Source organism: Scleropages formosus, chromosome 22 (genome assembly GCF_900964775.1).
Source record: "Scleropages formosus chromosome 22, fSclFor1.1, whole genome shotgun sequence".
Lineage (NCBI taxonomy): Eukaryota > Metazoa > Chordata > Actinopteri > Osteoglossiformes > Osteoglossidae > Scleropages > Scleropages formosus.
In genome coordinates this window covers 7,312,365-7,336,722 of record NC_041827.1, presented here as the reverse complement: position 1 = coordinate 7,336,722, position 24,358 = coordinate 7,312,365, and the positions used below count along the sequence as shown (strand labels likewise).

General features: G+C 41.3%; 3 protein-coding genes across 8 annotated transcripts in view; 2 read left to right on the top strand and 1 right to left on the bottom strand.

The window, feature by feature from the left end:
- Positions 1-3,332, top strand: part of dip2bb (disco-interacting protein 2 homolog Bb) — a 53,496-nt gene extending 50,164 nt beyond the window's left edge. For all 4 annotated transcript variants that reach the window (XM_018725622.2, XM_018725620.2, XM_018725621.2 and 1 more), the window contains 4 exons: positions 98-172; positions 361-535; positions 1,356-1,479; positions 2,434-3,332. In XM_018725622.2, coding sequence (XP_018581138.2) covers positions 98-172; positions 361-535; positions 1,356-1,479; positions 2,434-2,686 — 627 coding nt within the window. In that variant the 3' untranslated portion in view covers positions 2,687-3,332. The remainder of the gene's footprint in view (positions 1-97; positions 173-360; positions 536-1,355; positions 1,480-2,433) is intronic.
- Positions 3,333-9,289: 5,957 nt separating this feature from the next.
- On the top strand, positions 9,290-19,757 carry atf1 (activating transcription factor 1). Of its 3 annotated transcripts, none has more exons than XM_018725974.2 (8): positions 9,290-9,945; positions 13,841-13,944; positions 14,174-14,296; positions 14,375-14,469; positions 14,785-14,918; positions 17,401-17,583; positions 17,915-18,074; positions 18,486-19,756. In XM_018725974.2, exons 2-8 carry the CDS (start codon positions 13,843-13,845, stop codon positions 18,628-18,630), a joined length of 942 nt encoding a protein of 313 aa, XP_018581490.2. In that variant the 5' UTR covers positions 9,290-9,945; positions 13,841-13,842; the 3' UTR covers positions 18,631-19,756. The 3 variants fall into 3 exon arrangements, with proteins under 3 accessions (XP_018581490.2, XP_018581492.1, XP_018581491.1); XM_018725976.1 differs by lacking the exon at positions 9,290-9,945 and adding an exon at positions 9,965-10,274 and having other exon boundaries at positions 18,486-19,757; XM_018725975.1 differs by lacking the exon at positions 9,290-9,945 and adding an exon at positions 12,910-13,416 and having other exon boundaries at positions 18,486-19,757.
- Positions 19,758-21,702: 1,945 nt separating this feature from the next.
- LOC108918361 (methyltransferase-like protein 7A) lies at positions 21,703-23,679 on the bottom strand. The gene is made up of 2 exons (XM_018725502.2): positions 23,140-23,679; positions 21,703-22,046 (listed from the first exon to the last, which is right to left on the bottom strand). The coding sequence occupies exons 1-2, from the start codon at positions 23,632-23,634 to the stop codon at positions 21,813-21,815; spliced, it is 729 nt and encodes a 242-aa protein (XP_018581018.2). The 5' UTR covers positions 23,635-23,679; the 3' UTR covers positions 21,703-21,812.
- Positions 23,680-24,358: the final 679 nt, after the last annotated feature.

Genomic DNA, 24,358 nt, shown 5'->3' with positions numbered 1-24,358 from the left:
CAAATCCAACTTCTTGATGAAATTCTCAGTTTGTGTCAGCTTGAAAGGTGTGTAGTTCCACTATTGACCTTCTGTGCCTTTCCGTCTATCTGTCTAGATCCTGCCGGGAGTGCGAGTGATAATTGTGAACCCAGAGACACGGGGACCTCTTGGAGACTCTCATCTTGGAGAGGTGAAGGGATCAGGGATTCACTTTTGGATGTGGGTCCTTGGGGGATGGGGTAGACTGGGGCAAGTTATGGTAATTTTAAAGGGGAAAAATGACATGTCTGTCTCTGCGTTTTCTGTGGATATTATTTGCTTGTCATTCATTCATAGACTTGGTTGGTGTCTTGTTTTTTTCCCCACCTGCTGTTTCAGGTCTGGGTGAACAGTCCACACAGTGCCAGCGGCTACTATACCATTTATGGGGAGGAGAGCCTACAGGCAGACCACTTCAACACCAGGCTGAGCTTTGGTGACCCACAGACCTTATGGGCTCGGACTGGCTATCTGGGTTTTGTCAGGAGAACTGAACTCTTGGATGCAAGTGGAGGTCAGTTTCATGCAGTGGGGTCCTGTCTGGAGCACTAGAACAAGGGGATAAGAAGGGTAAAAAAATATAAAGTTGTAACCAAGGGTCATTGTTTAAATCTGAGTTGGATGAACCTGTCAGTAGTTGGGATTAAACCAATTTTTCAGTAATTTTAAAATAGTTTTAATTTTATTGTAGGTCAGAGTTAATAAAAAAGTACTTTTTATATGTTATACCTTTTTCAGAGAATTTTATAGAACTTGCCCAGTAAATAAATCAAGGCATATCTTATTTGAACCATTTTTTTTTTTTTTTTTACACAAAAAACGTCAGAAGCTAATGACCGTTGCACCCACTTGTAGGATAAATCCGTTGACAATTGAGACTGATTGTAATTTTCAGTAATTTTAATTCACTTTTGTTAACTTCTTTTTTCGAGTCTGGGTCACAGCAGTCTGGAGCCTGTACTGTTTTCCCAGACACTATAGGACAGTAGAGCCTACTTGCTGTGCCACTGTGCCACCCCAGGATTTTTAACTGATTTTATTTAAAAGAAATTAAGACAGTCTTGCAGAGAATATAATACGGATTCATCTGACATTGTTGCAGAACCTACCCAGTGAATAAATCATGGGATTTTGATATTAGAAAGGTTCAGTAATCTTATTGTGGCTTATTGTGACTTAGTGGTTAAGTTGACGTTGGAACGTAGTAATAAATGAAGTTAAAAATAGATTTCTTGTTCCAGTTGTGCTCTTAGATTGAGGAGCCAGTGTACACAAATTAACAAAATCAGGTAGCTTTACATAATGTAGCATCTTATGTCTTTCTCTCTGTCCAGACCGTCACGATGCTCTTTTTGTGGTGGGCTCTCTGGATGAGACCCTTGAGCTCCGAGGCTTGCGCTATCACCCCATCGACATTGAGACATCTGTGTCACGTGCTCATCGCAGCATCGCTGAGAGGTGATTCGTCAATACTGCAACTTGCCTCTCATTTATTGTATAAGTGGGCACATCTTTCTTAGAATTCATCTACTGTGTTTGTGTACACCCTCCGCTCACATAAAGGGGTCCACACACACACACACACACACACACAATGTCTACAACCGCTTGCCCCGAGCGGGGTCATGGCGAGCCAGCGCCCAACCCAGCACCACAGGGCGCAAGGCTGAAGGGGGAGGGGACAGACCCAGGACGGGACGCCAGTTCGCTGCAAGGCACCACAAGCAGGCCTCGAAACTCAGACCCATCACAGAGTAGGCTCTGGCCAAATCCACTGCGCTCCCCCATTAAAGGGGTCCAGTATAACCAAAAATCAGCTTATGAAAGTGTGTGTGTGTGTGTGTGTGTGTGTGTGTGTATATATTTTATGCAAGGGCCTAATGCAGTCATCCCCAAATACATCCATTCTAGTTCAGACAATTTGACCTTGCGAGAAGTTACATTTAATACCCATGCTGCGGCTTGCGAGGCATTTCTTTACGTTTATGAGGACTGCATATGGATTTTGTGTGCTTCCCTACAGCTGAGTAGCCGGAGACATGTGTTCATGTAGCAGAGGCTTTTCTCTGAAGCAAGTTATAATGATTAGTAACTAGTATTTAATTCATTTTTATAAAAATATCCAGTATTGTGTTATGTTTTTTTTTTTTTTTTTTTTTTTAATTGCAATATTTGTAGCTTATAAAGAGAGGCTTATCTGGTGACGGGGTTAGACATGGTTTTTGCTTTTCCACATGGTTATTTCTGGGACAAATACTATAAGATTTCTTAGTGTTATTCCCATGCATAAAAGTACTTATTTTGGCAATTTAATTACTTTTAAGTGACATGTCTCTAATTGGGCTGCAGATGGTGAACATTTTCTGTTTTATCCTTTTGTAACAGATGATCTTGTCTCTTTTTGTGTTACAGTGCTGTCTTCACGTGGACCAATCTTCTGGTGGTAGTATCGGAACTATGTGGGTCTGAACAGGATGCGCTAGACCTGGTGCCCCTGGTCACTAATGTGGTATTAGAGGAACATCACCTGGTGGTTGGTGTTGTGGTCATAGTGGACCCTGGAGTCATTCCCATCAACTCCCGTGGGGAGAAACAGAGGATGCACCTCCGAGACTCCTTTTTGGCAGACCAGCTAGACCCCATTTATGTGGCCTATAACATGTGAAGAGCCAGCAGCAGTGCATAGTGCATCTTAGCTCACCTGTGGACCTTGAGGAGGACGAACAGGGGAATATTACCGTGTCCCCTATCCATTCCATGCACAATGCAGATTTTTGAGGTTGGCAAGTCGGATGCGAGCGTGTTTATGTGTGTACAGAGGTGTGAACCAAATTACTCAAACCACTTCCTGGAGCATCAGTGCTTTTCAAATGACATGCCTGTTTTACTTTAGCTCAAAAGGGAGGGCAGAGTGAAGGTAGTGCTGTAGAGATACTTTGGATCTTCACCCTCACTGTTCTGCCTCTTCACATCCATCAGGAGGTGTTCAGATTTCCTTATGTTTAGGATAACTGAAGCAGTTGGGGGCAGGTAGATATGGTGGGACATGCTGTTGGTCACAAATACTGATGACACATTGGCTTTTTGTAAAGCAAAGAAAAAGAAGAAATGGAAGGAAGCATGGATTAGATGAGTTCTGCATCTGTTTCTAGACAATTTCTTAAAACAGATTGTTACCTTCTAAACACTGCTGCTTACAGTAGTATAAATGTATCCGCATCTAATTCCTCTTTCCTGCCTTTACTCCAGGGGGGGTGTGGTGGTGCAGCAGGTTTGGCCTGTGCCTGCTCTCTGGTGGGTCTGGGGCTCAAGTCCCGTTTGGGGTGCCTTGCGACAGACTGGCATCCTGTCCTGGGTGTGTGTGTCCCCCCCCCCGCGCCCTGCGCTGCCGGGCTAGGCCCCGGCTCGCCGCGACCCCGCTCGGGACAAGCTGTTTCAGTCAGTGTGTATGTGTCTGTGTGTGCCTTTACTCCAAAAGATGTCCCAGCATCAGTCACTTCTGTTTTTCCTCCAACTCTTATTTGATATGTCCCTGTTCAATTTTCTCAGTTATCACAAAACAGTTTTCCATAGATGTTTTTCCGGTTATTTTCTCTACACATTGACCCCTTGGCTCCCCAGCAGCGCCGCTAGTACCTGTAAGCTGCACGTCCTTCATTCGATTCCCTGTGAGGGGAATATCCCAGAAAGACACGGAGAGCTTGACGTTCCTTAGGTCTGGCTGTTTTTGTTCAAAACGATTTCACAAACCAGCAAAAAAAAAAAAACTGTGTTTCTATGACAAATTATTCAGAGTGTTCAGATTTTTGTATCTTGTAGATGTACCATATATGTTTCCAATGAGGAAGCAAAGCTAGGTGAGACATGGAAGAACTGTCAGATCCAACTACAGAACAAGAGCCAACAAGTTAATTTCAATGGCTTTAAAATGCAGAACAATATGGAAGCTGGTTGTGAAAAACATGTGGTACCCAGGCTCAGGCAAACTACCTTAGAAACAAATGCTGTCAAGTAGTATTAGTCTCCGGTGGAGATGTTTGGTTCAAACACAGACCTGATACACACATTATGTATGCAACAAGTAAGGCATCAAACAACAACAACAGAAAACAAAAGAAAACGACCAACCTCAAGTCCATTCTAAGATAAGGACTTCTTGCCTTATGAAATGTGTGGAAGAATTTTTGTGTTTTTGTTTTTTTTTGCATTCAGTTTCACTTGTTTTTCAGATTCTGATTGATTTAGAAGATGTATGGGACAGCGGAGTGGGGTCTGCAGTAATTTTATTATATTTTGAGGATATGTGTTACATATTCATTAGTCAGGCACTGTTTTTTCTCTTTTTAAATGGTAATTGTTAGTTTATTTGTTGTGTAAAAACTACTTGACTAATCTTACACTTGACCACAGTTCTCTTACTGATTGATGTACTTGTGAGCAACCTGTTGTAAAAGGTGAGGAAGGTAAGGTGATTTCCATGACAAGCACATGAAGACACCACAGTGGGAAGAAGTCAGTTAGCAGTACCTCAAATGGGGTTTAGCTGCTGAGTTAATTCTGTGATTGCTTATATGCACTTTATTCAGGCTTTTTAACTTTACAGTGCCCTTGTGGGCTAAGGAGGAAAGATTCACGTTTTCCTCCTGTTTGAAATAAGCAAGAAACTTCACCCCAGTGAACATGTTACAGAATTGCTGCAAGCTGTCCCCTGGTGTCAGTGGTGACTATCAGGGAAAACCTTTGCATTTTGGACAATAATAAATGTATTTTCAGTCAACAGTACTAAATTTAAAGGATCAGTAACTTCTTCAGTCGGAGATTGTCGTTTTATTTTAATGGAAGAGACTATTACGTGATGATTGCGTTCCGGAATTTCTATATCATATTGCAGACAGTTTGTGGAGAAAATGCACTGGCACTTATGCTTTCAGAACCGATTAAGTCACCTCAAATTTAAAATACCCATTTAAATGATTTAAATGTCAGGGTCTTAGATATGTTGTGAAATCTTGTACAATAGAAAATTTTTCCCCTAAAATTTTTGCTCAAGTAAGTCCATATATTTGAGATATTTATTAGTATTATTTTTGTATATACAGAATGTACCCTGTCTGTATTTCAAACTCTAGTTAATGTGAAATGGCTTAAGACCTTTTATTTCATAGTTTGTAAATTGAATTTTAAGGATTTTTAACCTTTTTGTTGGTATAATAAAGAAATTAATACTAAAATAAACTTTGCCAGGCTTGATGGTGCATCATGAAGTCCCATAGAAAGGGTGAGCAACACATTCATTTATATGCTGTAAATGCATTCATAAATATAAAGGTAAATATGGCCCAATAACTGATGTTTGCCATTAGTAACATGGCACAATTAAAATTGTTCTCTCCAGTTTATACTGGTCTGTTGGAACTTGTGTGCAGTCCTGCAGCTGTTGATTTGCCTAGTTCAGCCAGTCTATCTGTCCATAGGTAGGAAGGTCCAGTTTTGGAAGGCATGTCTAGGAGAAATGTCTTCATGTGTTTACAGAATGCTGATGAATGGGAAATACCTGCCTTTACCTAACTATTAAAGAACACAAGAGTTTAGCTTTTGGCTATTTCGAGTGCACGCTTCCCACAAATGTGTACTGTCCTGAAGAACTGAGAGCTGTGGTTTGAATATGGTGCTGCTCTCCCCATTGACTCTTCAGCATGTTTTATTGACAGATATTACATTATTTGGCCTGCTGTGATTAACTTAACTGGCTTTGCTGGAAGCAGCAGACACAAGGTCCTTCTTTCATGGAAGGATGGATAAAAAGAGATGACCGAGACTTAACCCTTAGAAAAGGAGATGTGGGGTGAGGTCAAAGCCACTGCAAAAATGGATCCTCAGGTTTTGGGGTAATCACTTTTGATTTGCCAAATTTGCCAAAATTGGCTCTTTGAGCATGGTTTTACTTTGGTTTGTTTTTTAAGTGTCACCTGCAATGCCTAAATCTAATAGCAGCCTATACCAGTCTGCTACTCATAGAAACACCCTGATTCTTAACGACGGAGGAAGTGCTATAATTAAGTATATAAAAAGGGCCGGAATCAGGTTTTCAAAATATCTGATAAGCCGAGTTTGAGTTTTGCTGTGGCTTGTCTGTGCCGTGATGATTTTTGCATCATCATCTACTTTAACCTCACTGATCAGCAGTCGGTGCTCTGCTTCAACAACTCTGATCTGTCAAGCCACAGGCTGTAGTTAACCATTTGTGTTCTTAGTTGTATTGTAAGTTGTAATATTTAAATAGTTTCAAACTGGCTGACATGACATTAACCATGCTGGTATTTCTGATATTGATAAAGGTTAAACTCAGTAACACTTCTTCTGGGTTCAAGGGGACAGTGTAGACATGTACAGTATTTAGGTGTTTTTCTTCTCATTTTAAAATTATTGTACGTGTATGCATTTGTCTTGTAAAATAGTCTATATTGAATTAAGAATATCTAGAGAAATACATTTGAGTGGGGGCATCTAACTTTTGCAATTTTTAATACTGCTGCTTCAACCTTGAATACGGAGTCCAGTTTAAAGCTTTTTATTAATGTATAATGTAAAAAAAAAAAAAAAAAAATCACTAGCACTGTGTACTGGTTGCACAATCTTTGCTATTTGGGTCCTTGCTGACTGGCCATTCTGCTGTAGACTGGGCTTAAGCCTAATTTCCACCTGCCATGAAGGACATCCAGCAATGTGCAGTGAACAACCAAGCCCCTGAAGTGCGAACAAAAACACATTTGCACTTGGTGCAGAGTTGACACTGATAATGACATGACTACATCTGCTACTTTAAGTCGGTTTAACCCAAATGCTGGGTTAAGTTTACTTAGATTACTGTGAAAGTACAGAATACTCGAGGTATGACTTTGAAGTGGAAGAGAGGAATCCTGAATTTATTTTCCTGCAGGTTTTACTTGTTTGTAAACACGAGAGGTGACTGTCCAAGACTTGCATAGAACGAGTGATGGTGTGGCTTCCAGACAAAGCACAAAAGAAATTGGCACCAAGCACAAAAAGGGAAACAGTACATTTACTCACATCCTTGGAGCCCTGTCTGTATCTCATGACAGAGAGTTTGGCTTTTAATTTCCTGATTGTGTGTCTTTAATATAACACTTTCCATGTTCAAGAGCACTAAGAAAAAATAGGGGTAACTACTGAAAGAGAGCAGTCCATCTGCAGACATGTATAAATAAAACAGCCCCAGTGCTTTATTTTTCTCAATGCAGCTTCTCACACTATGCAACCAATTATTGCAGTCAATTCCAGAAGTCCTGTGCTGGACATGTAGCTTAAACATCTTTGTAATTTATAAGAAAACACAAATGCAAAAATGTTCAACCAGGTTGGAGGTCATATTCTATACACTGTAAACTCTGAAACAAGGAAGCACATGTCTTTTAAGTTGTGAAGCATCTTGATTATGCATTGTTGATATGCTGTGAATATATTTGTGACCTGTGCTTGTTCATTACTGATACTGAGAGTAATAAGTTCAAGTAAAGATCTTAAGACTAATGAAGATGGGAGTCGGGTGCACATCTAAATCTTAATGTTCAAAAATAGTTTTGACTCTTGCCGAGAATTAAGAAATTAATGTTACTTCTTCCCTCTCTCCATTTCACTATTTCATTTTGTACATTGGTGATAACTGTTTTATATTTAAATTGGAAAAATAAAAAGCTTTTATTTTGCTCCAGTGTTTTTTTTTTTCTTTCTTTCCCCCCCTGTACAATACAACTGGTACATCCAGTTAATTGGGGCGAGAATGAAGGATGATAATATTACCTTGTTTTATACTTAATGCTGCACTGCCCAGGGTTTGGGACAATTTTCAGAATTTACTGAGATGAAATCTAAACTTTGTTACTGGTTACTGTAAACTGTAGCTAATACATATTCTAAGAGGAGCTCTGATGTGCCATTGTAAGTTCTGTTATGAAATTGAGTGACATTATCAAGAAGCCAGCATAAATATGAAGAAAATCATGAAATACAATATAGCGTAAGAGCAATGACTTATGTGATAATCCTGGGTCTTCGGACAACTGAACAATCAATTTCTACACGAGTATTGCAACTCAAAGAAAGGCATGGCTTGATACAGTATTTTATTAGATTCATAGTGTTCTACCTTACAAAGGAAAACACATTTGAAGGTGAGTTCTCACAACTGAAAGGCATATAATTGTCCTTAGTGTCAATGGTTATTTTTATTGTGTTCCTCATCTCCAAAAGTGACACCCATTTATGCTAAAATATCACCAAATCCCATCAAAGTGGAAATGACTTCAACAGTTAAGTTATAACAGTTTCCCTTCATTCATTATTTGGTAATACTGTATCACTGTCTACCTGGGGTTGTTCACATCTTTTCTTGCTATTACTAGATATTCACTTGAAGTGTTTGTTTCCTCTGAGTGCTCTGGTTTCCTAGCACACTCCAAAGACACGTTTCAGGAGCGCTGGTGACTCTCAATTGCCTGTAGTGTGTCTTGCTCCGCCAATACGTGTGTAAAGCCCAAAGCAGAGTGACCACATACACCTTGGGGACATACAACAAATCTGAGCTCACACAAAAATTTTAAGAAAAATGTTCTGTGATAAAATATTAAAAAAAACTAAAAATACCAAAATACACAGAATAAAAACACTTTTAAATAACCCCTCCTCCCCAGTGTTTGCATAGGCTTCCTAACATGGTCCAAAGACACGTGTTTCAGGTTAATCTGTGACTTTAAAGGGCCCCTAATATATATATATAGTGTATAGATAACATTGCTCTGGTGTAAACAGTGTGACTGAGTGGATCTAACACTGCAAGTTGCCTTGGATAAAAGTATCAGCCAAACATGGCTTTGACGTTACATTTACATTTATTCATTTATGTGACTCTGTTCTCCGTCACTAAATGAAGCTCGTTAACTACAATGGGGGTATCTTGGGGATCACTCTTGTTAGATACATTGTTACAATAACGAACCCTTCCTTTGTGTGGGATACTCTTACTGTAATCTGACACATGATCATGTAGGAACATGTAACACCATTTTATCATCTAAAATAGCAGTGTTATCACAACACTGAGTCAATCAGTGTGATGTTGCTGCGCTACAACTAAATCGATCGTACCGCTAAACCAGTCACTCAAAACAAGGCTACTGTATCTTTAAAATACGAGTAAAACTCACAGAATCACCCCGTTTAACACCATAATAAACACAGAGCTGCGGAAACCCTTGGCCCGGACTATATATATAGAATAATTGTTGCGAGTGCTTCGGGGCTTAGAAGACTGTGTTGCAGGAAATAAGCGGAAGAATCGTGTGCAATTATTACACTCTGCTGTGCTGTACATGATTTCAGGGATCGTTGTAAAATTCCATTTTTTTTTACACGTTTTCCGTTCAACACTGCAGCAGTGTCATGATCAAAATGAAAGCTCGGTGAACTAAAAAGCTCATTCTACAGCAATGGCGCTTGCAAAAACCACTGGGATAATAAATCAGAGTTTTAACAACCTGCATTTTTAAGCCGGGACGACAGATGCATCACACTACGCTTTCGCTGAAATTAAATCAGTCTACGACTCACAAAGCCTCGAGCGCCAGCTCTCCTGCGAAACTCAGACACCTTCGCCGTCGTGCGTGCGCTCTCCTCTGCGCCAATCACCAAGCGCGTATAGCGACAACGTCACACGTCCTCGCAGGGGCGGCGCGCGGCATAGCTTCCTACCCTTTGAAAAAAAAATCTTTTTTATTTTTTTTAAATGGCGGCTTGAGGGAAAAAAAAAATATCACGTAAAATTACACATTCACTGCTTCGGAGTAACACTTATACTCGCAGTAGGACGGAAGACCTCGCTGAGGAAGTGTACGGGTAGCGCAGAAGGTAATCCTCGCTCGTGGCGGTCCTCGTCCGCCGCGCTCGTCGCCGAGCTCCGGGGCGCTGTGATCCGTAATGGCGGCTCCCTCGCTGAGCCTTTGTCGCCGTCGAAGGGGAAGGTGTATTAATGGCTCCCCGTCTCGCTGACGTCTGTTGACGCGGGTACTTGCGTGCCAGTGACTTGGTTTTGCGCCGCACACAACAAATTCACTCGTCGAGACAAAGTAGAGGAGCTCGGCGGACCGAGGACGTGCACTTTGGCGGACTCTGAGGGGTTATTTGGCTGTTTTGGTGACTGAACACATGAGACTGAGAAACGTTCGTAACCTCCACAGGTATCGAATAATTAACAAGTAACAACACCGCTCAAACATAGACACACACACACACCCCCTCGCCTCGGCACTGAAGCTTACAGTAGTAGAGTGTATAACATGTTGCAGCCGTTTTTCTCGTGGCGCCACAGTTTTACTAAGGTTTTGGCTGCATTTGTACTGAAAAGCACAGGTTTTGTGGTACTGCTTAATGAAGTGAAAAGCACGTTTTCTGGAAGCGGCCACTGACTGACTCAGTCAGTGACTGAAGTGAAAGGTTCGGCGCCAAGAAGAACCGTCACTTGTACCGTCACCTTTCAGTCACATATATTAATTTTACCAATTACCGCCGAGAGCTCATGTGTTTTCTCTTCGTGTTTCAACGGAACGCTTCTCCCGATACGTCAAAAATTCAGACTTTTTTTTTTTTTTTTTTCTCTTCATTTTTCCCGCACACTGAAAAAATTTGAATCGTGGACAGCTCGCGCCACTGAAGTAACGGAAGTGTTTTGGGTGCTGCTGCTGCCGTGCGCGTGCACTTTGTGTGTGTGTGTGTGTGTGTGTGTGTTCGGACGTTTCCAGGCTGTTTGAGCACGTCAAACAAAGGTGCATTTTTCACCGTCTTTAAAAAGTACGCTGTACTTGGTTTGCTTTGCCTGTCCCGGGGCGTACGAGTAGATGTGCGGATAGAGCAGTACTCGGTACTCAGTGATACTCGGTACTCGCTAAACAGTTCGCAGGGCTCAGTGTGCAGCAACACCTGTAGCGCTTTTTGAAAGCCTCACTAGCATTGGTAAGACCTCCCCATTTTCCGTAAGCATCTCCTTTCAGTGAAGATTACCTGAAGATCCTGGGGAACAGTGTGGTAAATCACATCACCTGTCTAATATTTAGGTCTTCAGTCCTAATCCCTGAGGACTTCACCATCTCCACTGCTTTTTTTTTTTTTTTTTTTTCTCTCTCTCCTTTCTTATACACTCTGTTCAGCGGCAGGAATGATCTGTTCCGTTAACCCTCCCTTCCTGAGGTTCTTGGCTGTGTAAACAGCTGGAAAACCTGCAGAAAAGATGGCTCTCGAGGGCTAGGAGTGGAAAATCTACAACTGAATGATTTCGTACAGGTTTTTCTTCTGTATTGTGCCAAATCCAGGGAGCACAGTTGGGTCAAAAAGATATGCAGAAACGAGCATCACCAGGCCATAGGTAAAGAAACTTGTTAACCCTAAATACTGACCTAAAAGACTGGGCTCTCTGTTTTGAGATCCGTTGCAGTCTGCCACGCGAGTTTGTTGCAAGCGCAAACCGAGCGGAAGGCCCTGCTAGTTAGGGATCTGCTTCAGCTCAGTTTCCTGTTTTGGTGTGAAAACCTGTTTTTTATTTTTTTTTTTTTTTTTTTTTTTTTTTTTTTTTTTTTTTTTTTTTTTTTTTGAAAATGCATTTTCAAACTTGCACCCGAAAACGTCTTAGCTGTGTTAGTGGAGCTTTTGAATTTCCCTGTTAAAAGCTCTATTAGTTAGGCTAACATTTATATTCCAATTCTGTTTTTTAATCATGCTTTGTTGTAGGAAATGAGATTAACGAATATAAACAGATGCGGAGGAAAGGGATTATTGGCTGAGAAACCATTTTGTACGGTCTCGTTTTCCATTAGATGTTTGTGAAAGACTGTCCGAGATGCTGTTACATGTTAACAAAATACTTTTCTAAGCATTATAAGAGCACAGTATGTGGCTCTTCTTAACATTTGTTGTTAACGAATAGGCAGGACGCACAATCTAAAAGTCTTTGCTGCTCTTGTGCTGTTCATGTTTTTGTACTCCGTCTTTGTTTTTATGATGTCTTTGCATGCATCTAGTTAAAGCTGCCATTGAGCCTCTTTAGTTCTAATGTTTACCTTTCATCCACACATGGCAGAGCTTTTGAATGTCATGCTTTCTGCTGTGATCTGGCTTTTCAGGTGTCCGCAGTTGACACAAGTGTGTTCTCGTACTCCAGTAGCAGTGTTGACAGTTTAATGTAGTCCACTGCCGACAAAAAAGTGAAATTTAACTTGCTTTATGAAATTCAGGTCAATGTAATATTTTAAGTGATGTTTTAATAGGTGAAGAATGTTGCAATATATTTGCTTCTTTATGCGATGTGGCATGTTGTAGTGTTGTGATTAGAACTGCTGCCCTTGGACCCAAAGGTCACAGGTTTAAATCCCATCTCCAACTGTAGTACCCTTGAGCAAGGTACGTACCCTAAAAATTGCTTCAGTAAAATTGCCCAGCTGTATATATGGTTTAATAAAGGTAAGTGGCTTAACATTCTAAGTTGTTTAGGAAAAAAGGTGTCAGTTAATAAATGTAAAAGAAAAAGCACAGGTGTTACATAGCTGTCATTAGTCTGAGTTTCATATGCTCTGGGGTGCAGTGGTGGTGGTGGGGGGGGTCTCAGCCTATTAACTGTAGCATAAGCGGAGGCTGTGTGGGCAATAGTGAAGACGTTAGCGAGTGGGTGGCCAGTTGCTATCTATATCTTAGATCTAGGCTCTTGCGTGTGTTTGTTTCAGACAGTACATCAGATAATGCAGATTACAGTATTTCATTGGAGTCTTCCAATAGTGTGTGATTTGTTTTTGTGTACTGGAACCTGTTGTCTTTGGCCAAATACTGTTGAACTTTAGCTTTGACATGTTAAAAGTGCATAATCTTCAGTATTGTTTAGAATAAAGTTGTTAATACTTTTTGGTAACTAGACCAAGTGCTATCAGAAGCTTGTTAAATAAATGCGGTTAACATGTCTTTGCATATCCTGTAGAAGATTACCTAGCAGGTCAGTTGCTTGTTAATTTTGCACTGTTCTGATTTATACATTGCATATATTCAAGCTTAATATTATATCCCAAAATTCCACCCCAAGTGTTTTGTGGCTAATATGAACATTTAGTTACACTAGTTTAAAGAGAAGTTTTGGTGAGGCCAGAAATAATTTAAAATAAACTAAGCTAGGATTTAGATGTGAACATTTCAGCTGTCAGGGTGCTTAAATGTAGGAAAGTACTGTCAGAATATGTTTTCCTGTTGAAAGACCCTGAGACCTTCCTGTAATTCTTTTGTATGGATCCTGTATGTAGCAGTGTGATCTTTGGGCTTCCAAGTTGCCTTTGGAACCAACTGAAGGTAGGGGGTGAATTTCCTGTTGTGACCTCAGTATGGAGAGGGGGGGAACTGAGTCATGTCTGCTGCAGTGTTTCATGAGTAAGCCTTTGATGCCATTCGCATAGCAGCCACCCAGGCAGTTACATCAGAACAGGAGAGAATCCATGTTGTGTGTTAACTGCTACAGCTCAACTACTACTAGGTGCCTGATAGCATAGTGGTTAAATCACTTGCCTTTGGATACAGCAGTTTCACATTGAATCAGCTGTAGTACCCTTGAGCCAAGGTACTTATCCTAAAAATTTCTCTAGTAAAATTACCCAGCTGGGTAAATAACTGTAGGTAGCTTAACATTGTAAGTTGCTTTGGAGGACAGCATCAGCAAAATTACTAAATATAATGTACTTATGGTTTACCTATGTCTGACTGTCCTGATACCCTGCAGGGATGATGGAGGAGGTGCAGCAGGGCAGCAATGGCACTGAATCACAGACTGTCACCATCCCTACCACCATCAGCGCCTCCCAGATCTCCCAGATAGCACAGCAGGTACGGCTGGAGGATGGCAGGGAATGACTGACAGCGGTGGTTTAGCCCAAATTGAATTGTCATTTTTTTAAAATTAATACTTAATAAGAACAATTTAATTTAGATTTAATCCAGATATGAAATGGTAGTGGACATTCCATTTGTTTCCTTTGCCACTCTTCTGCCATTGCATGCATAGTATGTGGTGAGAATGATGGAGGGTGACATTCATTTCTGTGCATGTGCACAGATGTCCCTAGGAGGTTCCCCGGTCACTGTTGTGCAACTCCCGGGGGGACAGTTCCAGGTCCAGGGGGTCATTCAGTCAGCACAGTCATCTGTCATCCAGTCACCCCAGGTGCAGGCTACTCAGGTAAGGAGTTCACACACACATAAAAGGCTGGTTGTTTCCACCCAGTGTTAGTTTTTCTCATGGAGGCTCACAATACAGGGCCAGTCGGACAGTGACGACTCCCAAGAGTCTTCTGACAGTGCCGCCTCCTCCCATAAGTCCCGGGAAATCTTGGCCAGACGTCCCTCTTACAGGTACCCGAAGAACACCACGCTGAAGCCAACCTTGACTTTCAAATATTAACAGCTTTTTACTATTATTAGGATTAAATTATCACAACACTTTTATCAAAATCTCATTAACGTATTTTGCAACCAAGTATTTAGAGGGGAAATGAAGGTTAAATACTTTGCTCAAGAGTAAACAGCAAGGCACTTTGAATTGTCCACTTTAGGCACCCCATGGTTACTATGTTCTTTTCACATGTAACCTGAGTTTCACCAAAGCAAGGCTGTCGTTGCAAGAGGGATGTGTCACTAAGTGTCTGCTTGCTCTCCTTTGCCTTGCAGAAAGATTCTAAACGACCTGTCAGCGGAGGAGGTGGCGTCTCGAAACGAAGGCGAGGAAGAGAACGCCTCATCGTCGGCCATGACCGCAGTAACTGTCCCCACCCCCATCTACCAGACCAGCACGGGGCAATACAGTAAGACACCTGATTCATAGTTCCCTATTCATATAGATATGCAGATGTTGGCATGGAATTATGACATGAAATCAAAATCACATGCAATCCAAAATGGTAATTAAATATTGCATCTAATATGTTATTTTCAAAAAAATGTATGAAAACTGCATCCCCTCTCTTGGTGTGCTTTATTATTACTGACTTAAGCCAGTGTAGTGACCTCTGCTGTTCATTTTGTAGTATAACAACTGTCATATGTCTAATTAATGAAGAATAATACAGGTGGTCCCCGCTGGGATTTTTTAGGCTTTATAATGGTGAGCTGGCAGTAGACATTCAGTAAAAACTGTACTTCGATTCCCCCCCGAGCAAACGATATGCACTGTGATACTCTCTCGCGATGCTATGCAGTGGCAGTGATCCGCATCTCCCGGTCCATCACACAGAGGTGTGTGTTAAATGCATTTTTGACTTACGACGGGTTTCGCACAACGTAAACCCATCGTAAATTGAGGACCACCTGTAATCTAATCTAAATCTACTGTAAGGCCTAATTTAAAATTTATGATTTTTAAATGATGTATAGAGCTATTCTGCATATACAGTCTACAGTATGTATGTAGGCTGTGGTCCCAGGGTGTGGGCTTATGCAGCAGTTCTTTTGAAGAGTGAGGAATTTTTTTATAATCAAAGTAAATTGCACTTTCAACACTTTGTTCATTTTTATGATCATACTTTCTGCTTTTACTTGAAAGTAAACATTAATTTGTAATACACTTCAGTACACATTAATTGCAGCCAGTCCCATTTGATAAAGGAACTACACTTAAACAAGTCATCTTCAGATGCTAAACATTCCTTAGACTTTTTTTTTTTTTTTCCTTCTCCCTGCTTTGAGACATTAGTTTACTTGCTGTGCAGGGCCATAGGCATATTTATATGAGGAATGTACAATTCCAGAGACAGAATGGATTTTTTTATATATAAATAGTGAATTATTCTACAAGGACTCATCTTTGGTGTTTACAGTTTAACTTGCATCATTTAATTTTATACTAACACACTGTTGTTCATGTATTTTTGCAGCTTATATTTCTCTTTATTCACACTGTTGATCACTATATATTATTGCCCATAATTAGACTAAACTTTACTATTAGTCACTTAATAAAAACGCATATGTGTACAGATCATTTCTTTGACTTGACACAATGGAAGTTCTAGATAACAGTAGCTGTGTGATGTGCAGTGGATAAAAATGAAAATGGAGGCTAATGGCAGCAAGCCCACCCATGTGGATCTATATTTTTGGAGAATATTTATTCCTGTGAAAATATGTAACAAGACTGTTCTGCTTTTGTCAGATTCAGTCTCAGCTTTGAGAGGTACAAATGTAATAATCTCATGTTGATACTTTTTTTATGGTGAAGACAGAAAGAATATAGTTTTGTAAATGGTATTATCATGTGAGCCTTGCTGCAGTATATTAAAACTGCCTGTTCCTTGTTTTCATTAAAGTAGCATCACAATGGCTTATTCTTGATATTTTTATGGTTTAGTATTGAGCATGTGCATGTTTCCATAATCAAGCTACTTCTGTTGTGACCACTAATCTTCCTGAAGAACTTAATAAATAATATGAATTTCTGACTTTCCATTCCCTTATCCCGTATTTTAAGAAACCAGTTTTGACTATATCATTTTCATTCAAATCTGAATCTGAGTGACCCATTGTGAGTTGTGTATCTAGCAGTGTAAGTCACCTTGGTGAATAAGGTGTGTGGACTGATAACAGTACATGGAGTTCATTGGAAGTTGCTTTGGGGAAAAAAAGCATCTAAATAAGTAAATGTCAATGTAATGTCATTTTCAGAAGTGCTGTAATCCTAGGGCACCTGTTCAATAGTTGCAGCTTTCTGCCTTCCTGCTATTCTACCATTAAAGTACTTGCTGTAAAAGCACCCCAGTGCAAATTATTCAGATGTATTTATAGGTAGACCATTCTTAGTAACTTCAGTGTATAACCATAATCTTGTAAACTGATTTGGCAAAAAGTGTCAGCAAAATAAATGTAAACAAAAACTAAATTCCTAGAACTGAACCCTGCACTGGTATAAAAATGCACAATAACTACCATCAATGACAGAATGTGAAATGAGCTGATATTTGAGATGCAAGTGATTCAGAGAATGTTACAAAATGAACTGTAAAAATAAAATTAGTGCTCTATATTTGGCAAGAGGTATGTTGACTGTTTTTCTAGCAGTACCTGCAACCACAGGATTTTCAGTTTAAACTGAATATTTCCGTTAACAGTCAATTCATTATGAAATATCAGCTTTAAAGCAGTTTTAAAATTATTTCAGTATTTTCACTTGATTGAGTTCAATGCTATTACAGCATGGTAGGAAAATAAGTGCATCTTAGGTTGTTCTTGCTATTAAAGGAATTGATACATTGATGATGTACATATTAATGTCCACTCTTACCCCTTTCTTAGTTGCCATCGCACCAAACGGCACCATCCAGCTGGCTAGCCCAGGAGCAGAGGGTGTACAGGGCCTGCAGACACTCACTATGACCAACTCTGCTTCGGCGCAGCAGGGTGCAACTATTCTTCAGTATGCCCAGACACCTGATGGGCAGCAAATCCTGGTGCCCAGTAGCCAGGTGGTGGTGCAGGGTGAGTGTAGGCAGGGGTAGAGTGTGGGATTGTGGGCACCCATCATGTCAGAACTAACAAGTAATTTGTGACAAAGCTGTCTGCGTATAAATGGAGGGTCTGGCCTGGCAAGCATTTGTGTGGAAATGAATTTAACTGTTGAGCAGGAGAAACTTAAGTCCTTTTCATCCCCCGATGGGCTTAGTTTCAGAGTTTCCTCTTTGAAGAAACCACCCTTGTTCCACAGGATCAGCTCAGTTCCAGCACTCTCTGTACCCCTGAAGACTTTAGAAGGTACTTCTGTATTTGTGCTGAGATGGTCTGTACCAAGCTGTATGTCTGTGTTGCTCAGGTGCAGGAGGAGAGATGCAGACCTACCAGATCCGCACTGCACCCACAACCAGCTCACTTCCCCAAACAGTGGTCATGACTTCCCCAGTCAGCATTTCCTCCCAGACCACCAAGACAGACGACCCCCAGGTGAAAAGGGAAATTCGACTGGCTAAGAACAGGTGTGTGCTTTCTGTTAGTCCTCTGTGTCCTGTGTCCTGGTGGCTCTTCCCTGCCAAACTTCTCTCCATATATTCTCCAGTACAAACAGCATTATCTTGCTTGGAAGAAAGTGGAACAGCTGAAACATGCCAGATGCAGTTCAAGTATACAACACAGAAGACTGATAATTGGTGTTTGCTTCTTGCCGACACCACTACATTTATACACACTAAGGCACTCCATACTGCAAAGAACTGAGCCATGTTAGCAAGTCTGTAGAAACCTTTAATGGTCATTGTCAAATGCTGATTTTGTTTTAGGTCATCCATTTTCAGAATGGATTATGATCAGGAAGCAGTACATACAACGCGTATGTGCTGGAAGGCGCCCTCAGTCACAACAGTGATCTGTTTGCTTGTGTCCCCATGAAGGGAGGCGGCACGGGAATGTCGGAGGAAGAAGAAGGAGTATGTGAAGTGTCTGGAGAACCGTGTGGCAGTACTGGAGAACCAGAATAAGACGCTGATTGAGGAGCTGAAGACTTTAAAAGACCTATACTGCGTGAAAACAGGGTAACACACCCATGGTGAGCCACCCCAAGGACTGCTGGGGACAAGAAACACACTCAGTCTCCAACCTTATCCATTTTGAGCTTTTGTGTTTTATATCCTTTGTTTTAATAACACGTGAGCAGAGCATCGTGCGTGACCAGGCAAAAATAAAAAAAAAATAGATGAACCCTTGTTTTAATTTTTTAGTTTTGTTTTATCCCCCTCCCCAAAAGCTGGAGTTGTTGAACTTTAAATGTTTCATTTAATTTTCCAATATAAATCAGTTTTTTATGTAGCAGTAGATATCTGCTGTTTTAATATCCAGAAAGGCAGCAGTATTGAGTGTATTATAAATGATTCGTGTTTTTGTTGTAATTTATGTAATTTCTTTCTCCCCCCATCACCGATAATGTTACAAAGTCCCCATTCCAAACCCTAATTTTCTGAGAAATGTAACGGGTTGATAATATTTCTAAACCTGGCTGTTACTGGGACAATCTTTCAGGGAACATAAGTTCATTTCAATACCTGAGTGACATTTGTTTGCATCAGAGCTAAAGAATGTCACTTGTAGACAAATATAAATAAATATTTTTCCAGCATTTGACTCATTGCAGTACTTTTAGTAGAAAGGTTTATTTATTCGTCTTCTGACTGAGAGCAATTTTCCAGGAACTAATATGGCTCCCAGGAGCTGGAAGAGCATCAGGTGTGAATATGCAATTTGTGCAAATGGGACACAGTGAGTAACCATTATGAGAAGTTATGGATCTGATGGTTTTGTGCAGGTCTGTTTGGGCTCGATGAGCATGTGTTTCATCTCGCTTCCTGAATGTTGGTTCAAAAATGACATTGAACTAAGGTATTCGATACAGCTGACATGACTGTCAATTGCAGGGTAAGAATTTGTGTGCTATACCTTTGAAACCTTGTTGGTTACATCGAGGTGCATTCTGTGGGCTTAAATGGCATAGATTTAGAGAACATGCTTCAGGCAGCTTTGAGGCAAATGTTTTTCTTTGTTTTTATGACACAAAAAGTTGCTTTTGTGAGGTTTTTTTATGTTTCCTTGTAGTAGGTGGAAAACATCTGCAATACCAAGGTTAAGTTCTGTGTTGATCAGTGTTTATATTCTTCAAAGGAATAGATTTAATTACATCAAGTGTATGATAAAACAATCATAGATGCTGTAAAATGCTTTTATAAAATAAAACTGACTTTTACAGTTTGAATGGCCTTTTTAAACTATATGGCTTTCAACAGTATGTAGGTCTTGTAAGACTTACTCCACAAGTGAACTGTTATATACTGCATGTCCATGCTGCTCCTGTGTATGTGGTTAATGTACTGTTAACAAGTCTGTCCCTTAAATGAAATGTAAAATAGTGTATACATTTTATATTTTTCATGGTCCTTGTGTCCAAAGGAATTCCCTTTGTCGCTTTGAAATCAGTTTATTTTGGCAGATGGCGTTTCACGCTTGTATATATTTGGTAACATCCCTTGCCCTGCATTTTCTCATCTAGTTAAACATGTGAAGAATTCCTTAAGTGTAAAAACCCAGGCAGAGTCTCCTTTGCTTTGGAATTTTTTTCCTTTCTGAGGGCCTCTTACTCAGGTGACACTAGAGAACCTAGTAAATACGTGGAAATCATTTTCTAATGATCTCAGTCAAATGCAAATTTGGAGAATTAAGGTGTTAAATGCCAACTCTAGAAAACAATTTTGTAGTAAGTTTAGAGGTAAATGTACTGTTATTGTTTCCTTCAAACATAGTGTCAAATGTCCCTGCAGCGTGCAAACTAAATATCCAAAAAAATGTATAATGTGCTGCAGCAAAAAGCCAAAGAACAGTAAAGCAAATGTGTTCATAGGTGTGATTCTTCTCACGCTGTGGTAAAGTGGGGATATGAATATTCAGGCTCAGGCTGAAGTTGGGTTCTGAAGACTGCCAGCTAGACATACATACTTATTTACTGGAAGAAACAGCCTAGGTCATGGATTACACTCACATCAAGTGTTCAGCAGGGGAGCCCATCCCCATCTGGGAGTTGTACCTGGAATAGCATTGCATGTCCTATAACTGGGGAATGCAGGCTATGAGGTGATCTGTCAAATGAGTGTCCTGTCACCTGGTGAAGCGCAGGCTACAGGAAGGCATGGCCTCCTAGACATACTGCAGGATTCACTGCTGGTGCCAAGTGGTAAACTACCTTAATCCAAGTAGACCCAAACCATGAAACTGTACACAATTTATACCAAGCCCACTACTGCAGCTAACCCACAAGACTATTTACTGCATATACAGTCTTGTCAAATTTAAAATACTGATAAATATTGATCGTTCCAAAGTTTGTTGTCCACTGTTTAATGAACCCCCCCCCCCCCCCCCCCCCAGGTGCTGTGGAATGTCTAGAGATGCTCATGGCCATTCCTAAGGATCTTTGTCAGTTTGTATTTATCATATACCTTTTCAAGGTGATCTGTAATGCAAGATACATGGTACTATGCTGGTTACATCATATTTATTAATTTAGCAGAAGACATCATACAAAGATTAACTAGTACTTAACCTTTGTCCAAGGCAAACTGCGTTGCTAGATGCACTAAACTCTCCACAATCATTCACCTATCTTTACAACTGAGAAATGTAGCACACACATTTCTGCCCTCTTTGCCACTGCTAGTTTGTCAGTTTCATGTCCAACACAAAGAAGAGTAACTCACATTAAACCACGCTACTCGCATGGTCACTGTCAAGAGACATTCAATGTACCTCAAAACATGACACAGTACATCAAAAGCAGTAGAAGCTAATCAAATAAAAATTACTGTTCAACTCAATTAAATATTAATCTGAAGCATTTCAGGTTGTGCACCATTCTTAAAGCTACTCTCCTTGGTCCTGAACCTTCAGCTATTTCATATAGTTGCTTCACCCATTGCTACCTTCAATTGTGTATTACATTTTTCTATTTTTAAAGAACAAAACGGTATTACCGATGTTTTAGTGTTTTGAAACAGGAGGTGGCTGTAATAAACAGCTCTGAAAAGTTATGTTTGTTGTTATGTACAACAAAGGTTTGTGATAATGTGTTTTAATCGCTTCACAAAAGGGTTACAGAGACACACATGGGTGTCAGGAATTTAACAGCGTGCATGAAGTGCTGGCATTTACCTTTGTGTAGGGGTACCTCTCTACAAGCGTTACTTTACCGCGTAACCGATAATGTGTGGCCTGATGAGGAAGGAGAGGCGAGGCTGGATGTGCCGCAGCTTCAGCTCTGAAAAACCTGCAGCTTCCAGATGCTTCCACGTGGCTCTGGTCAGTTCACAGCCGTCCCCAAAGTAATACCACAGGGGCTGGAGGACATGCTGGAAGAAGTATATCCAGGTGGACGGATCCGACACCACGTGTTCCATGAAATAGAACGCGCCGCCCTAGACACAGAAGCGGGTGAGTTTCACCAAAAGGTTCCTACGAGCTACAATCATTCATCCTGGGCTGAGGGTAGAAGTTTACTTTCACGTACAACACTGTGGTAAAACTCGTGCCTCTTCTATTGCTAGGACATTCCGGAAACTTGGGACACGTCCAGTGGAACACCTGCACTTATATTTATTTCGTTTAGCTGACGCTTTTCTCTAAAGTGATGTGTGGTGTTCAACTACTTGCAGGGTTTTACCTTTCTACACAGGGCAGTTGGGTAGTTTTTACCAGAGCAAGTGAGTGCTTTACTTGGATATTAAAGTAAGCACAGCATCATTTAATGTTTGATCTTTGGCCATGAACTGTTAACTGAGAATGTGCCCAGCCAAGTTACACACAGCGATGTTTGCTGTAGTCTGAGGTAAACACACGGACAAATTTGAAAGTTGATTTAAAACGCTTAATTTTTACTCGAACGAACACAGTACAGTTATTTGAAATGTTCGTTGACAACGCCGAAACTGTATGTATTTTTCGTTAAAAATGGATTAAACGAGGCTCGGCGAACTCAGCTCTTGGAGTTCGCTCGCCTCACATTACACTCACTTTTCCATTTCTTGCAACTACTCTCGTTTGCGTGCACCAAATCAATGTACCGTACAGCACAGTTTTATTGTACATAAATCATGTACACGGAAGTGTAGTCATTGCTCGTGGCTAAGGGGGGGGAAAAGCGGGACGAGTCGCGGAGACAGAGACGAAAACAAGTGGCGAGGTTCAATCTGCGTGTGTGACTGTGTATAATTAGGAATGAATGGCGGTTGTAACACCCCCGTCACCGTGATTCGTGAGTCAGTCCATTTTTGGTCGTAATTTATGCGCTTACGCTGCGGTCGCCACTCGGAATCATTGCTAGCAGAATTAAAAGGAATGATGGCGACCCAGTGTGCGGTTAAAAAAAAATAATCGTCTTCCAAACGGTAGCCAGTAGTCGAGCAGAGCCGCCTCAGCCCACCGCGCACAGCGTACAGTAGAGACTAGAGAGCGCCGGGTAACCGCTCGCGCGCACCGCCCTGCGCCCCCTCACCCACAGGAAACACTTACAGGCCTCAGCACGCGCCGCACCTCCGCCAGCACGCGCGGCGGACTCTTGACCGTGCACAGCACCAGCGTGCACACCACCACATCCACGGAGCCGTCCTCCACCGCCGACAGGTTCTCCCCCTCCGCCACCACGAACTTCTCAAATGTCAGGTGCTCGTTCGCGACGAGGCTCTTCTGCAGATACTTGTGGAAGTGCGGGTTCGGGTCCGTGCACACGACCTTGCAGCCCCGGGGGTAGAACTGGAAGTTGGCCCCGCTCCCGCAGCCCACCTCGAGCAGCCGCAGCGCGCTGCCCCGCTCCGCGAACTCGGCCAGGTTGCCGAAGAGCTCCTTCTTGTACTCGTGCATTTTCTTGTTGTACGCCGCAGACATTTTGAACATGAGGAAGGGGAAGAAGCGCTTGTAGACGCCGTAAATCCCCAAAAACTCCATCAATTGGAGCGGAACGCTTAACAGGTTGAAGAAGAGCGTTAGCGCGTTCATGAGCAGAGCCATGTCTGCGCTGTACCGTTATGGCGGCCAAGCGTGCACTCCCGCGTGCTTCCCTCCCGCCCCCGCTATTTATTCTTCCCCCCCCCCGCCGTGTCCTTCTGTCTGTTCCCAAGGGCGGGAAGGGCGAGACAGTTCTGAACTGTGACCTGTTCATAAACAAACATGCGATGCTTTATCATGTGCGATTTTGTCGCTGCTGCCACTTGTTGTTTGCGGTACCAGTTAAAACAATACAGTACTTTAACTTGGATAGATGACGCGTCGTGCTCTAGTTCAGGTTGTTTTGTATATAAATGAGGGCTGCCAACCGTCCCGTTTAATACGGAATCGTTCCGTTTTTACTTTTAGGGATGAGAGTTGCGTTCCGCGTTAATAAAACCATACGGAACGCGGTTTGTCCCGTATTTTAACCTTTCACACCCAGAGACATTTAAAAGTATGTATTACATATATTTATTGCATACATAAACTTCGCAGTTCGCACAAAAGTGTTAAAAGATTAGGAAAACAAATCGCGCAAACGGATGATGTGAAGCAGCTCTGTGTGTTGCGCGTGAGTCTGACCGTCGCGTCGCTGACTGTCGCTACGTTACTCAACCGTTTCGCCTCACGCAAAACCGGACCGCTCTCACTCCTTTTTCTTAAGTCTTGCGAGCAACGAGAAGAAGTACTCATGGAAAAAATAAGGAGGAAAGAGAAGACTTTTTTTGTTTACACTTTTTTAACC

Bases quoted from the DNA above. Each gene is read 5' to 3' on its own strand.
- atf1 (XM_018725976.1), top strand. From the start codon at position 13,843: ATGATGGAGGAGGTGCAGCAGGGCAGCAATGGCACTGAATCACAGACT. The intron at 13,945-14,173 runs GTACGGCTGGAG...GCATGTGCACAG, and splicing joins TCTCCCAGATAGCACAGCAG to ATGTCCCTAGGAGGTTCCCC. The intron at 14,919-17,400 runs GTAAGACACCTG...CCCCTTTCTTAG, and splicing joins GACCAGCACGGGGCAATACA to TTGCCATCGCACCAAACGGC.
- LOC108918361 (XM_018725502.2), bottom strand. From the start codon at position 23,634: ATGGCTCTGCTCATGAACGCGCTAACGCTCTTCTTCAACCTGTTAAGC. The intron at 22,047-23,139 runs GTAAGTGTTTCC...TTCTGTGTCTAG, and splicing joins TGCGGCGCGTGCTGAGGCCT to GGCGGCGCGTTCTATTTCAT.